The sequence below is a fragment of the Oncorhynchus mykiss genome, chromosome 12, assembly GCF_057628025.1.
Source record: "Oncorhynchus mykiss isolate SJ-2025 chromosome 12, ASM5762802v1, whole genome shotgun sequence".
Taxonomy (NCBI): Eukaryota; Metazoa; Chordata; class Actinopteri; order Salmoniformes; family Salmonidae; genus Oncorhynchus; species Oncorhynchus mykiss.
In genome coordinates, this window is record NC_143033.1 from 78213508 (window position 1) to 78227186 (window position 13679).

Here is a 13679-nt window from a genome sequence, read left to right on the forward strand (position 1 = left end):
GACTAATATGGCCATTGTTTCAAGCTCATCAACAGATAAGGCTTCTAAAATACAGAACAGTGGAAAGTGTTGTTGGATTGTTGACTGCTAAAGCAGTCTCTGTCAGACACCAGCGCATTAACATCTGCTTCATGGTCTTGAGGGAGTCTTGTTTTGTTAGTTCATTAGCTAGTTATGTCTAAAGCCTGCTATGGCATACACATGCTTTTTGCTGTTTATTCACAAAGTGTTACTAGCGAAGTTACTAAGAACGTTTGCCATTTGAGCAGAATCGCTAGCATGTTATGAACCATGTCATAAACCTTTTATAAATTAGCCACTCAGTTTGAGTTCCATCTTAAAAGCATTGACAAATCTTCTGTTCCTCAGCCCCCTCTCCCAAAGGAAGACTACCTGACAGAAGACCACGAAGCTCCAGACACCTCCTCCTCGGTGTTCCCCAAAGACATCCTGTCCACGCCGCAAGCTAAACTGGCCATCATACCCCGGGCCATTCTAGACAGTGTCCCGGCGGGCTGGAAGCGCTCCGTAGAGGCAGATGGGAAGACCGTATTCACCAGCGAACGCACACAGGAGCAGGTAAGTGTATTGAATCGAGGTCTAGTGCTTTGAAAGGGGAGAGGTTTGAGAAACCATGCAGTGTGTGTCATACGCTGTTTTGTCTTGTGTGTGTGTGTATCCTGGCAGTGGCTCAAGTCTGTGGATCAAGAAGGAAAGACATACTACTACCTGAGAGACGGCTCCAGATCCCAGTGGAACCTTCCAGCAGAGGTGAAGAGAAGCAATATTGTAATTTCAAGGAATGATTGAGTGGCTTTTTACCAGGTCTCAAAGAGCTTGAAAATGTATGGGGCAACTCTGTACTGCACATACAGTTGAAGTTGGAAGTTTACATACACCTTAGCCAAATACATTTAAACTCAGTTTTTCACAATTCCTGACCCTTAATCCTAGTAAAAATTCCCTGTCTTAGGTCAGTTAGGATCACCACTTTATTTTAAGAACGTGAAATGTCAGAATAATAGTAGAAAGAATGATTTATTTCAGCTTTTATTGCTTTCATCATATTCCCAGTAGGTCAGAAGTTAACATACACTCAATTAGTATTTGGTAGCATTGCCTTTAAATTGTTGAACGTGGGTCAAACGTTTCGGGGAGAAATCCACAAGCTTCCCACAATAAGTTGGGTGAATTCTGGACCATTCCTACTGACAGAGCTGGTGTAACAGAGTCAGGTTTGTATGTCTCCTTGCTCGCAAACGCTATAGGATTGAGGTCCGGGCTTTGTGATGGCCACTCCAATACCTTGACATTCTTGTCCTTAAGCCATTTTGCCACGACTTTGGAAGTATTCTTGGGGTCATTGTCCATTTGGAAGACCCATTTGCGACCAAGCTTTAATTTCCTCACTGTCTTGAGATGTTGCTTCAATATATCCAAATAATTATCCTCCCTCGTGATGCCATCTATTTTGTGAAGTGCACCAGTCCCCCCTGCAGCAAAGCACCCCCAAAAGATGATGCTGCCACCCCTGTGCTTCACGGTTGGGATGGTGTTCTTTGGCTTGCAAGCCTCCCCCTTTTTCCTCCAAACATAACAATGGTCATTAAACAGTTCTATTTTTGTTTCATCAGACCAGAGGACATTTCTCCAAAAGTACAATATTTTGTCCCCCTTCCTCCTTGCTGAGCGACCTTTCAGGTTGTGTCGATATAGGACTCGTTTTACTGTTGATAGAGATACTTTTGTACCCGTTTCCTCCAGCATCTTCACAGGGTCCTTTGCTGTTGTTCTGGGATTGATTTGCACTTTTCACATCAAAGTACGTTCATCTGTAGGAGAAAGAACGCATCTCCTTCCTGAGCGGTATGATGGCTGCATGGTCCCATGGTGTTTATGCTTGCATACCTTTGTTTGTATAGATGAATGTGGTACCTTCAGGCATTTGGAAATTGCTCCCAAGGATGAAGCAGACTTGTGAAGGTCTACTATTTTTTTTCTGAGGCTTGGCTGATTTATTTTGATTTTCCCATGATGTCAAGCAAAGAGGCACTGAGTTTGAAGGTAGGCCTTGAAATACAGTGCCTTGCGAAAGTATTCGGCCCCCTTGAACTTTGCGACCTTTTGCCACATTTCAGGCTTCAAACATAAAGATATAAAACTGTATTTTTTTTGTGAAGAATCAACAACAAGTGGGACACAATCATGAAGTGGAACGACATTTATTGGATATTTCAAACTTTTTTAACAAATCAAAAACTGAAAAATTGGGCGTGCAAAATTATTCAGCCCCCTTAAGTTAATACTTTGTAGCGCCACCTTTTGCTGCGATTACAGCTGTAAGTCGCTTGGGGTATGTCTCTATCAGTTTTGCACATCGAGAGACTGACATTTTTTTCCATTCCTTCTTGCAAAACAGCTCGAGCTCAGTGAGGTTGGATGGAGAGCATTTGTGAACAGCAGTTTTCAGTTCTTTCTACAGATTCTCGATTGGATTCAGGTCTGGACTTTGACTTGGCCATTCTAACACCTGAATATGTTTATTTTTGAACCATTCCATTGTAGATTTTGCTTTGTTTTGGATCATTGTCTTGTTGGAAGACAAATCTCCGTCCCAGTCTCAGGTCTTTTGCAGACTCCATCAGGTTTTCTTCCAGAATGGTCCTGTATTTGGCTCCATCCATCTTCCCATCCATTTTAACCATCTTCCCTGTCCCTGCTGAAGAAAAGCAGGCCCAAACCATGATGCTGCCACCACCATGTTTGACAGTGGGGATGGTGTGTTCAGCTGTGTTGCTTTTACGCCAAACATAACGTTTAGCATTGTTGCCAAAAAGTTCAATTTTGGTTTCATCTGACCAGAGCACCTTCTTCCACATGTTTGGTGTGTCTCCCAGGTGGCTTGTGGCAAACTTTAACCTTTCTGATCTCCCCATCCCGGATCCGGGATCGTGAATACAGACTCAAGCTCATTACCATAACGCAACGTTAACTATTCATGAAAATCGCAAATGAAATGAAATAAATATGCTAGCTCTCAAGCTTAGCCTTTTGTTAACAACACTGTCATCTCAGATTTTCAAAATATGCTTCTCAACCATTGCAAAACAAGCATTTGTGTAACAGTATTGATGGCTAACGTAGCATTTAGCATTAGCATTCAGCTGGCAACATTTACACAAAAAAACAGAAAAGCATTCAAAAAAATCATTTACCTTTGAAGAACTTCAGATGTTTTCAATGAGGAGACTCTCAGATAGCAAATGTTCAGTTTTTCCTGAAAGATTATTTGTTTAGGACAAATCGCTCCGTTTTCTGCGTCACGTTTAGCTATGAAAAAACCCCTGTATCCAGGATTGTGTAAATCTATCAGCAAGCTCATTAGCATAACACAACGTTAACTATTTATGAAAATCGCAAATGAAATGAAATAAATATGCCATCTCTCAAGCTTAGCCTTTTGTAAACAACACTGTCATCTCAGATTTTCAAAATATGCTTCTCAACCATAGGAAAACAATCATTTGTGTAAAAGTAGCTAGCTAGAGTTAGCATTTCGCGTTAGCATTTAGCGTTAGCATTAGCGTTAGCATCCAGCACGCAACATTAACAAAAACATAAAAGCCTTCAAATAAAATCATTTACCTTTGAAGAACTTCTGATGTTTTCAATGAGGATACTCTCAGTTAGATAGCAGATGCTCAGTTTTTCCAGAAAGATTCCTTGTGTATTAGAAATAGCTCCGTTTTATACATCACATTTGGCTACCAAAAAAAATCCATAAATTCAGTCCTCAAAACGCAAACTTTTTTCCAAATTAACTCCATAATATCGACTGAAAACATGGCAAACGTTGTTTAGAATCAATCATCAAGGTGTTTTTCACATATCTCTTCATTGATACATCGTTCTTGGACACATGCTTTCTCCCCTGAATAAAATGGTAAAGTGGAAGCAGCTGGCAATTGCGCACCGAATTCGACGCAGGACACCAGGCGGACACTTGGAAAATGTAGTCTCTTATGGTCAATCTTCCAATGATATGCCTACAAATACGTCACAATGCTGCTAAGACCTTGGGCGAACGACAGAAAGTGTAGGCTCATTCGTTGCGCAATCACAGCCATATAAGGAGAGAATGGAAAACAGAGCTTCAGAAATTCTGCTAATTCCTGGGTGATGCATCATCTTGGTTTCGCCTGTAGAATGAGTTCTGGGGCACTTACAGACAAAATCTTTGCAGATTCTGAAACTTCAGAGTGTTTTCTTTCCAAAACTGTCAAGAATATGCATAGTCGAGCATCTTTTCGTGACAAAATATCGCGCTTAAAACGGGAACGTTTTTTATCCAAAAATGAAATAGCGCCCCTAGAGCTCTAACAGGTTAAACTACACTTTTTATGCATATCTTTAAGAAATGGCTTTCTTCTTGCCACTCTTCCATAAAGGCCAGATTTGTGCAATATACGACTGATTGTTGTCCTATGGACAGAGTCTCCCACCTCAGCTGTAGATCTCTGCAGTTCATCCAGAGTGATCATGGGCCTCTTGGCTGCATCTCTGATCAGTCTTCTCCTTGTATGAGCTGAAAGTTTAGAGGGACGGCCAGGTCTTGGTAGATTTGCAGTGGTCTGATACTCCTTCCATTTCAATATTATCGCTTGCACAGTGCTCCTTGGGATGTTTCAAGCTTGGGAAATCTTTTTGTATCCAAATCTGGCTTTAAACTTCTTCACAACAGTATCTCGGACCTGCCTGGTGTGTTCCTTGTTCTTCATGATGCTCTCTGCGCTTTTAACGGACCTCTGAGACTATCACAGTGCAGGTGCATTTATACGGAGACTTGATTACACACAGGTGGATTGTATTTATCATCATTAGTCATTTAGGTCAACATTGGATCATTCAGAGATCCTCACTGAACTTCTGGAGAGAGTTTGCTGCACTGAAAGTAAAGGGGCTGAATAATTTTGCACGCCCAATTTTTCAGTTTTTGATTTGTTAAAAAAGTTTGAAATATCCTATAAATGTCGTTCCACTTCATGATTGTGTCCCACTTGTTGATTCTTCACAAAAAAATACAGTTTTATATCTTTATGTTTGAAGCCTGAAATGTGGCAAAAGGTCGCAAAGTTCAAGGGGGCCGAATACTTTCGCAAGGCACTGTACATCCACAGGTACACCTCCAATTGACTCAAATTATGTCAATTAGCCTATCAGAAGCTTCTAAAGCCATGACATCTTTTTCTGGAATTGTCCAAGCTATTTAAAGGCACAGTCAGATTAGTGTATGTAAACTTCTGACTGGAATTGTGATACAGTGAAATAATCTGTCTGTAAACAATTGTTGGAAAAGGACTTGTGTCATGCACGAAGTAAATGTCCTAACCGACTTGCCAAAACTATAGTTTGTTAACAAGAAATTTGTGGAGTGGTTGAAAAACAAGTTTTAATGACTCCGACCTAAGTGTATGTAAACTTCTGTAGGTGAAAAAAAGATGCCCTTACCTCAGATAACCAGTTACTGGGTTTGATAAAATAGGCCAGGGCCTTTACACTGTTTGTTTCTGTTAACCCTCTCAGATCCCAGGTGCAGCCAGTCTGTCCAAGGTGGGGAATGGAGTGGACCAGGACAGCCCGCTGGTTCTGAAGAACTGGAGACACACAATGGGCCCAGCTCAGTTTGGCCCCTCCCAAGAAGACAACGTGAGTAGCTGGGGAGCCCAGAGCATGGACAGGAACGTTGAAGGAGGTTTCACACCGTTGGTATAGCAACAGACGTTTATGGGCCATTAGAATCTCTTTTTGGAATCTAGACTGAATTTGGCACTACGGTATAGGAACATAGAAACTGCAGCATTTGCTGTTCTGGTAGTCCCAAGCAAACAAGCCATTAGGGCTAGTCCCTGACATGAGACACCTTGCCCTCACAGCTTTATGCACAATGCCCTTGTGGAATGATGTCGTTGTGTTTGTGTCGTTGTCGACCCTCTCAACAGGAGATGGAAACACCTGCCCTAGTTGATTTCCCCTCAGGAAGTCACTTACAAACCGAAATGGGAGAAACTACAACAATAATGGAGGGGGCAGGGGAGAAAGAGGATAGAATTATGACTCATCAAATTTGACAGGATTTCTGCTCTGTTCGAACAATAAGGCCCTATCGACAACTGTTGACTAACCAACCTGAACCCAATTCCCTCCCTTCCGTTTGGCAGAGGTTCTTTCCAACACATAGGAGAAACGTTTCGGATGTCACCAGTGAAGCATCCAGCTCAGGCAACTCCCCTGAGACGCCACGCCATGTAAGTACAGTAAGAACGTACGACACGATAAGGTTTTGAATCCATAGGGATCTTTGTCAGGTCATTTTCTACTGGCCCTAAACAATATATTATACGTGTTGGACTAGTACACAGAATAATTGAATTGGAAATTGCATTATTTTTCAACAATGATTTTATTGTTCATTTTATGAATTGAATTCATTCATTTCCCAACCCTTCTACTAACTCAATAAAATGTACTCTACTGTACAGGCAGCACACACAGACTTCTAAATGACAAAGAGCCTGAAGACCCATTATCCCATTCATTGAAGACTTGTATTGTTTTCTCCATAAAGACTGATAGGTTGGGAGTACGGAGTAGACTGTCACATCTGAGCACAGACTCACATCATGAGCATGTAGGTTCTTACGGCCCACGTCAGGCCTGATAGATAGATGCATAGTGTAGTTTGCCAGACAGGTATTGCATTCTGGTGGTGTGTGGGTTTTCTGATCTAACTAACATACTATGATATAGAATTGGATAGGAGAACTAACGGCGCTTGGGAAGGGGAGCTAATGGGTTAGATATTGGTTACAGTACATACTACATACATGTATGCTCTTAAAAGGGCTGATTAAGAGTTTCTTATGTGGTGTTTAAGTGAAACTACTAACGTTGAATGGGTTGTTCTCTCTCTTTGCTTCGTGTGTGGATAAGAAAGCGATCTGGAATACAAGCATCTGCTAAATCAGGGTTTTCCAAATTCGTCCTAGGGCCCCCCCCTGGGTGCACATTTTGGTTTTTGCCCAGCTGATTTAAATAACCAATCATCATCAAGCTTTGATTACTTGAATCAACCCTGTACTGAATGATCGTGTCATGATAGACCACCATTGACACTACCCCCTAGTGGGGAGAGGGAGCATTTGTAGTTGTTTTTGTTGGACGTTGTGGTCCAAGTGGTGGCTTGTTGGGTAGTACTTTCAGATCTGATTGACACCATATTTTATTGCATTGCCTTTCAAAGCATTGTGCTGAATGTACATATGGCGCTGTCTTATTAAGTAGGCACAGTAATGTCAAAGTACTGAATGTTAGTGCCATAAGCAAAGTCAACCCCAAAGGATTATTCCCCATTTTATGAATCCATGCAAACAAACACACTCACGCCCAAGCATGTATAACTGTGCATTCATGCACAAAGATGCGTGCGCACACACGCGCACACACACACACACGCACACACACGCACACACACACACACACACACACACACACACTAAGATTGACCACTCCCATGTTGATACCTGACTCACATTTCAAAGCTGTAAAGAATCTGCTACTTATACTCTTTGATCTTTACCTGTGGACTCATAGCCCAAGAATTCAGCATAACCTGGAACACTGCCAACACAAACATTTGTTGCTGCCACCTAGTGGCCTAGCATATGCATTGCAAAGTCACAACAATACTTTATCTTGGCCTAAAATTATAGCCCACAATTACAATAATCTGCTAACATGAACAGTCCAATGTTCATATCAGCCATTAGGCCGATGGGCAATGTCCAGTAGCATATGGCTCAATGTGGACACTAACTTCTCAACTCATTTACCTATGTATGTCAGTGAGAACCATGTGTTTGATACCATTCCATTCACTCTATTGCGGACATTATAATGAGCCGTCCTCCTCTCAGCAGCCTCCACTGATGTACGTACAGTACAATACAACTAACAAAATCTTTAAACCTGATCTGAGGTCTGTGGGTTCCTGGTAATCACCATTAGTAGAAATGTTCATACACTCTCTCTCTCTGTCGTTTGTGATATTTTGTTAATATTTGTCTCTATTTTGCTTGTTTTAGACACATATACTAGAGAAGGCAGGGATCCTGAACAAAACCAAGGTGGCTGACAATGGGAAAAGAATTAGGTAATGTCTAGTCAAGTGCACAAATTACAACACATTGTGATTTGCGCAATGGACCAATGATTCCTTATTTTCTGGTTTTCTAATAGGAAGAATTGGAGTCCGTCATGGACAGTGCTGCATGGAGGCATTCTCACGTTTCACAAAGACCCAAAATCTGCACCCGCGGGAAACTCTGTAAGAACATTTTGCTACAATAACCACTCACAGCCACCACTTTAGAAAATAAGCTCATTGTATTCATAAAGAATGATTTGCTTGCTTGTCAGGATTGGGTGTCCTACAACCTACTATTACGAACCACCAGGTCTGTTGAATGAATGTCATTGGTCCGTGATTCCTCAGAACAAGACCAATCAGATCACCCCAGAGTACACAGTGGAGCTGCGTGGAGCCACTGTGGCCTGGGCCCCCAAGGACAAGTCCAGCAAGAAGAACGTTCTGGAGGTATGGGCTCTGTTTAAGGTCTATCAGGGTTGAAGTCAGTTCTATTTCATTCAATTCAGGAACTGAATCAAAATGAATTGAATTTAACTCTAGGTATGGCTTTTTCCCTCTCCCGCTCCAGTTGAAAACGCGTCATGGGTGTGAGTACCTGGTCCAGTATGACACAGAGAGCATCATTTGTGACTGGCACAGGATCATACTGGACACCGTCAGACAGCTGGTGAGCATCCAGGAGGTGTCTATGTAACAAGTTATAATTAGAGTAGGCCAAGGGGGCGTCGGTCTTCATTATAACCTCTCCTCTCTCAGGACCAAGATCACTTGTCGGAAGAGGAAGAGGATGAGCCTATGGAGAAATCTCCACTTGCTTCAGACAGAGACAAGAGGACCAGCTGTAAGTATGAGTGTCCTACAACCTACTATTACGAACCACCAGGTCTTTCAATGCTTTTGAGGTGTAAATAGGTGTAAAATGTCAATATTTGGTAACTGGGCATCAGGTAGTTAACGAAAGCTGCACCCATCATTAATTGCCCCCTCCAGCAGCCACTAAAATTACGCCTGGCATCAGTGCCGAGTCATCAGATCAGGGGCGTGTCCGCACCAAACTACGCAAGTTCCTCCAGAAGAGGCCCACACTGCAGTCAGTGAAGGAGAAGGGCTACATAAGAGGTGAGACTGGGCTTTATAACATGTTAATATGACATAGCAGAGTAACCTTATTGTACCTTATGATACCTTTATGGCACTCAGAATGTTCTTCATCGTGGTTCTCTAGATAATGTGTTCGGTTGTCATCTGGACACGCTGTGCCATCGAGAGAACAGCACTGTGCCCAGGTTTGCGGAGAAGTGCATCAGGGCAGTAGAGATTAGAGGTAGGTATTCCTTCTTTATCCTGATACCGTAATATCAACCTTTACCTTTACCACCTCTAAAGAGGTAACACAATTGTACATTCCCCTTAGGTCTGGACATTGATGGGATCTACAGAGTTAGTGGGAATCTAGCTGTCATTCAGAGACTACGCCACAAAGCAGATCATGGTAACGCAAGTTTCAAGGACTAGTAATGAATTTGTAGATGGAGCATCTTGCAGTATTATCAACCATATTATCTGTCCTCATGCTCTCTCCCTCCCTCCAGAGGAAAATCTGGACCTAGAGGATGGTCAGTGGGAGGAGATCCATGTGATCACGGGGGCGCTAAAGCTCTTCCTGAGGGAGCTGCCTGAACCTCTCTTCCCTTACAGCTTCTTCGACAAGTTTATCGCTGCCATCAGTAAGTCTAGGCCAGGCCCTAATAAAACATTATACATGCATCTCAATAGTCAGACTCAAATGACATGATAGTAATGAACTGACATAGTCTGACCTAAATAGCATGAAAGGATGTGAGTAAATTGACATTTGGGATGACTCTTTCTCTGGTAGAAATCCAGGACTATCCTCAGAAGGTGTTGTACTTCCGTGACCTGGTGAGGTCCCTTCCCCTGCCCAACCACGACACCATGCACCTCCTTTTCAAACACCTCCTCAAGTGAGTGGGTGTTGTGGTGTTGTGGTAGAAACTGGCATTTTTTTTTATATACAGTTGAAGTCTGAAGTTTACATACACCTTAGCCAAATACATTTAAAAACTCAATTCCTGACAATCCTAGTAAAAATTCCCTGTCTCATGGGCCTCTCGGGTGGCGCTGTGGTTTAAGGCACTGCCTCGCAGTGCAAGCTGTGCCACCAGAGATTCTGGGTTTGAGCCCAGGCTCTGTCGCAGCCGGCCACGACCAGGAGGTCCATGGGGTGACGCACAATTGTCCCAGCCTCGTCCGGGTTAGGAAGGATTTGGCCGGCAGGGATATCCTTGTCTCATCGCACACCAGCGACTCCTGTGGTGGGCCGGGCGCAGTGTGCACTGACCAGGTCGCCAGGTGTATGGTGTTTCCTCCAGCACAGTGGTGCGGCTGGCTTCTGGGTTGGATGTACATTGTGTTAAGAAGCAGTGCGGCTTGGTTGGGTTGTGTTTCGGAGGGCGCATGACTCTCGACCTTTGCCTCTCCCGAGTCCGTACAGGAGTTGCAGACAAGAGACAAGACAGTAACTACTAACAATTGGGGAGGAAAAAAGGGGTAAAATAAAAAAAACATCACATTCAGAAGTTTACATACACACAACTAGTAGCATTGCCTTTAAATTGTTTAACTTGGGTCAAACATTTTAGGTAGCCTTCCACAAGCTTCCCACAATAAATTGAGTGAATTTTGGCCCATTCCTCCTGACAGAGCTGAGTCAGGTTTGTAGGCCTCCTTGCTCACACACGGCTGAGTCAGGTTTGTAGGCCTCCTTGCTCACACACACTTTTTCAGTTCCTGCCACAAATATTCTATAGGATTGAGGTCAGGGCTTTGTGATGGCCACTCCAAACCTTGACTTTCTTGTCCTTAAGCCATTTTACCACAACTTTGGAAGTATGCATGGGGTCACTGTTCATTTGGAAGACCCATCTGCGACCAAGCTTTAACTTCCTGACTGATGTCTTGAGATTTTGCTTTAATATATCCACATCATTTTACTTTCTCATGATGCCATCCATTTTGTGAAGTGCACCAGTCCCTCCTGCAGCAAAGCACCCCACAACATGATGCTGCCACCCTTGTGCTTCACGGTTGGGATGGTGTTCTTCGGCTTGCAAACCTCTCCCCTTTTCCTCCAAACATAACGATGGTCATTAAACAGTTCTATTTTTGTTGCATCAGACCAGAGGACATTTCTCCAAAAGTACAATCTTTTGTCCCCCTTCCTCCTTGCTGAGCGACCTTTCAGGTTATGTCGATATAGAACTCGTTTTACTGTTGATAGAGATACTTTTGTACCCGTTTCCTCCAGAATCTTCACAGGGTCCTTTGAATGTTGTTCTGGGATTGATTTGCACTTTTCGCATCAAAGTACCTTCATCTCTAGGAGGCAGAGCGAGTCTCCTTCCTGAGCGGTATGACGGCTGCGTGGTCCCATGGTGTTTATACTTAAGTAATATTGTTTGTACAGATGAACGTGGTACCTTCATGCGTTTGGAAATTACTTCCAAGGATGAACCAGACTTGTGGAGATCTACAATTTTTTTCTGAGGTCTTGGCTGATTTCTTTTGATTTTCCCATGATGTCAAGCAAAGAGGCACTGAGTTTGAAGGCAGGCCTTGAAATACACCCATAGGTTCACCTCTTATTGACTCAAATGATGTCAATTAGCCTATCAGAAGCTTCTAAAGCCATGACATAATTTTCTGGAATTTTCCAAGCTGTTTAAAGGCACAGTCAACTTAGTGTATGTAAACTTCTGACCCACTGGAATTGTGATATAGTGAATTATTAGTTAAATAACATGTCTGTAAACAATTGTTGGAAAAATTACTTGTGTCATGCACAAAGTAGAAGTCCTAACCAACTTGCCAAAACTATAGTTTGTTAACAAGAAATGTGTGGAATGGTTGAAAAGCGAGTTTTATATGACTCGTCTAAGTGTATGTAAACTTCCGGCTTCAACTGTATATATACAATTCTGTTTTATATAAAACTATACAAATGATATAAATAACTGATATACTAAACACTTTCCAACCTCATACTTCCTTCCACTCCCTCTTCTCCTCTTCCTCTCTTCCAGAGTGATTGAGTTTGGGGAAAAGAACCGTATGTCAGTCCAGAGTGTGGCCATCGTGTTTGGCCCTACGTTACTCAGGCCCCAGACTGAGTCGGCCAACATCACCGTTTACATGGTCTACCAGAACCAGATTGTGGAGCTCATCCTCAAAGAGTTTGAGACAGTATTTGCCCCCAGCTGAGACATTTTCTATGGCACCCATGAGTCAAGAGGGATGGAGACAATGGGGGTTGCCAGGCCCTGGGAAAAGACTGATGGTTACATGGGTTGTTAGATTTGGTAAAGGGAGATTATTTTCTGTCAGTGAACTAGCCTTTAACTGTGGTAGCTCCAAGTCTTCAACCTTCATCCCAAGTTTCAAACTCGTGCTGTCCACCCATCCAGTCATCCATCTGTTTTGGTACTTCCACTCACAAGAACATTGACAAAAAAGGAAGTTGAGGGAAAAAGGGAAAATGGATGAACATGTTGACATACCAAAGTTTACCATGGATCCTATGACAATACCTGGCAATAGGCATCATGTTTAGTTTTACAAATGAAATATATATTACATGTAGGTGTACATGTATTTGGGGGAATATTCTGATGTCGTATCCATGGTTTGGATTGACATATCTGAGACAGATCGGTCTTTTTAGTGGATGACCTCTTAACTATATGTTAAAGTCTATGAAAAAGCTTAAATATTGTATACCTTCCCGAATGTTACCTAATCAACAATACAACCAATTAAAATGGTTGTTGTTGCTTTCCTTTTGGCGAGCCATACAGATAGCAAACCACTGCCTTGAGTGTAAAGTTATTTGATTACTTCCTCATTTAGAAAAAGGCTGTGAATTTATCAAGGAATACCACTTGTGACTATATTGTGGTTCATTATGCATAACGTGGCTGGACGTTATGGGCAGTATATATGAAAATATATTATGATAGAGCATAACTGTACATTATGGCTGTTTTATAGTATTAATGTTATTACAGAACAAGGATAAGAACAATATATCAAGATATTTTGAACAACTTTTTTTCTCTGTACATAAGAGTTCATCTTACCTTATAAATGAATGTTCTTCTAATAAAATAATTCCATTTCTGTCAATGTTTCTGTCCAAAAGGCTGTGAAGTATTATTTTTTTTAACCTTTATTTAACTAGGCAAGTCAGTTAAGAACAAATTCTTATTTTCAATGATGGCCTAGGAACAGTGGGTTAACCCACATTCATTTATAAGGTAAGATGAACTGTTCAGGGGCAGAACGACAGATTTGTACCTTGTCGGCTTGGGGGTTTGAACTTGCAACCTTCCGGTTACTAGTCCAACGCTCTAACCACTAGGCTACCCTGTCGCCCCAGGGGTGATCATATCAGTAA

At 42.2% G+C, this 13679-nt stretch overlaps 1 protein-coding gene and 1 long non-coding RNA gene across 20 annotated transcripts in view; one reads left to right on the forward strand and one right to left on the reverse strand.

The window, feature by feature from the left end:
• The window catches only part of LOC149979382 (uncharacterized), a 133386-nt gene extending 129602 nt beyond the window's left edge, over positions 1-3784 (reverse strand). The window contains exons 1-2 of the long non-coding RNA XR_016485288.1: positions 3646-3784; positions 3216-3277 (exon numbers count right to left, since the gene is read on the reverse strand). This is a non-coding gene — a long non-coding RNA (uncharacterized LOC149979382). The remainder of the gene's footprint in view (positions 1-3215; positions 3278-3645) is intronic.
• The window catches only part of LOC110538397 (rho GTPase-activating protein 27), a 38755-nt gene extending 25332 nt beyond the window's left edge, over positions 1-13423 (forward strand). For 4 of the 19 annotated variants that reach the window (XM_021625188.3, XM_090193444.1, XM_090193445.1 and 1 more), the window contains 16 exons: positions 370-579; positions 688-771; positions 5584-5706; positions 6219-6305; positions 6626-6688; positions 8142-8209; positions 8296-8383; positions 8552-8653; positions 8775-8873; positions 8963-9047; positions 9197-9325; positions 9432-9530; positions 9621-9698; positions 9799-9933; positions 10086-10191; positions 12310-13423. In XM_021625188.3, the coding sequence (XP_021480863.3) occupies positions 370-579; positions 688-771; positions 5584-5706; positions 6219-6305; positions 6626-6688; positions 8142-8209; positions 8296-8383; positions 8552-8653; positions 8775-8873; positions 8963-9047; positions 9197-9325; positions 9432-9530; positions 9621-9698; positions 9799-9933; positions 10086-10191; positions 12310-12487 (1734 nt within the window). In that variant the 3' untranslated portion in view covers positions 12488-13423. Of the gene's footprint in view, positions 1-369; positions 580-687; positions 772-5583; positions 5707-6218; positions 6306-6625; positions 6689-8141; positions 8210-8295; positions 8384-8475; positions 8654-8774; positions 8874-8962; positions 9048-9196; positions 9326-9431; positions 9531-9620; positions 9699-9798; positions 9934-10085; positions 10192-12309 lie in introns of all 19 variants that reach the window. The other 15 variants (XM_021625190.3, XM_090193449.1, XM_090193448.1 and 12 more) reach the window with 10 other exon arrangements.
• The last annotated feature ends 256 nt before the right edge of the window (positions 13424-13679 follow it).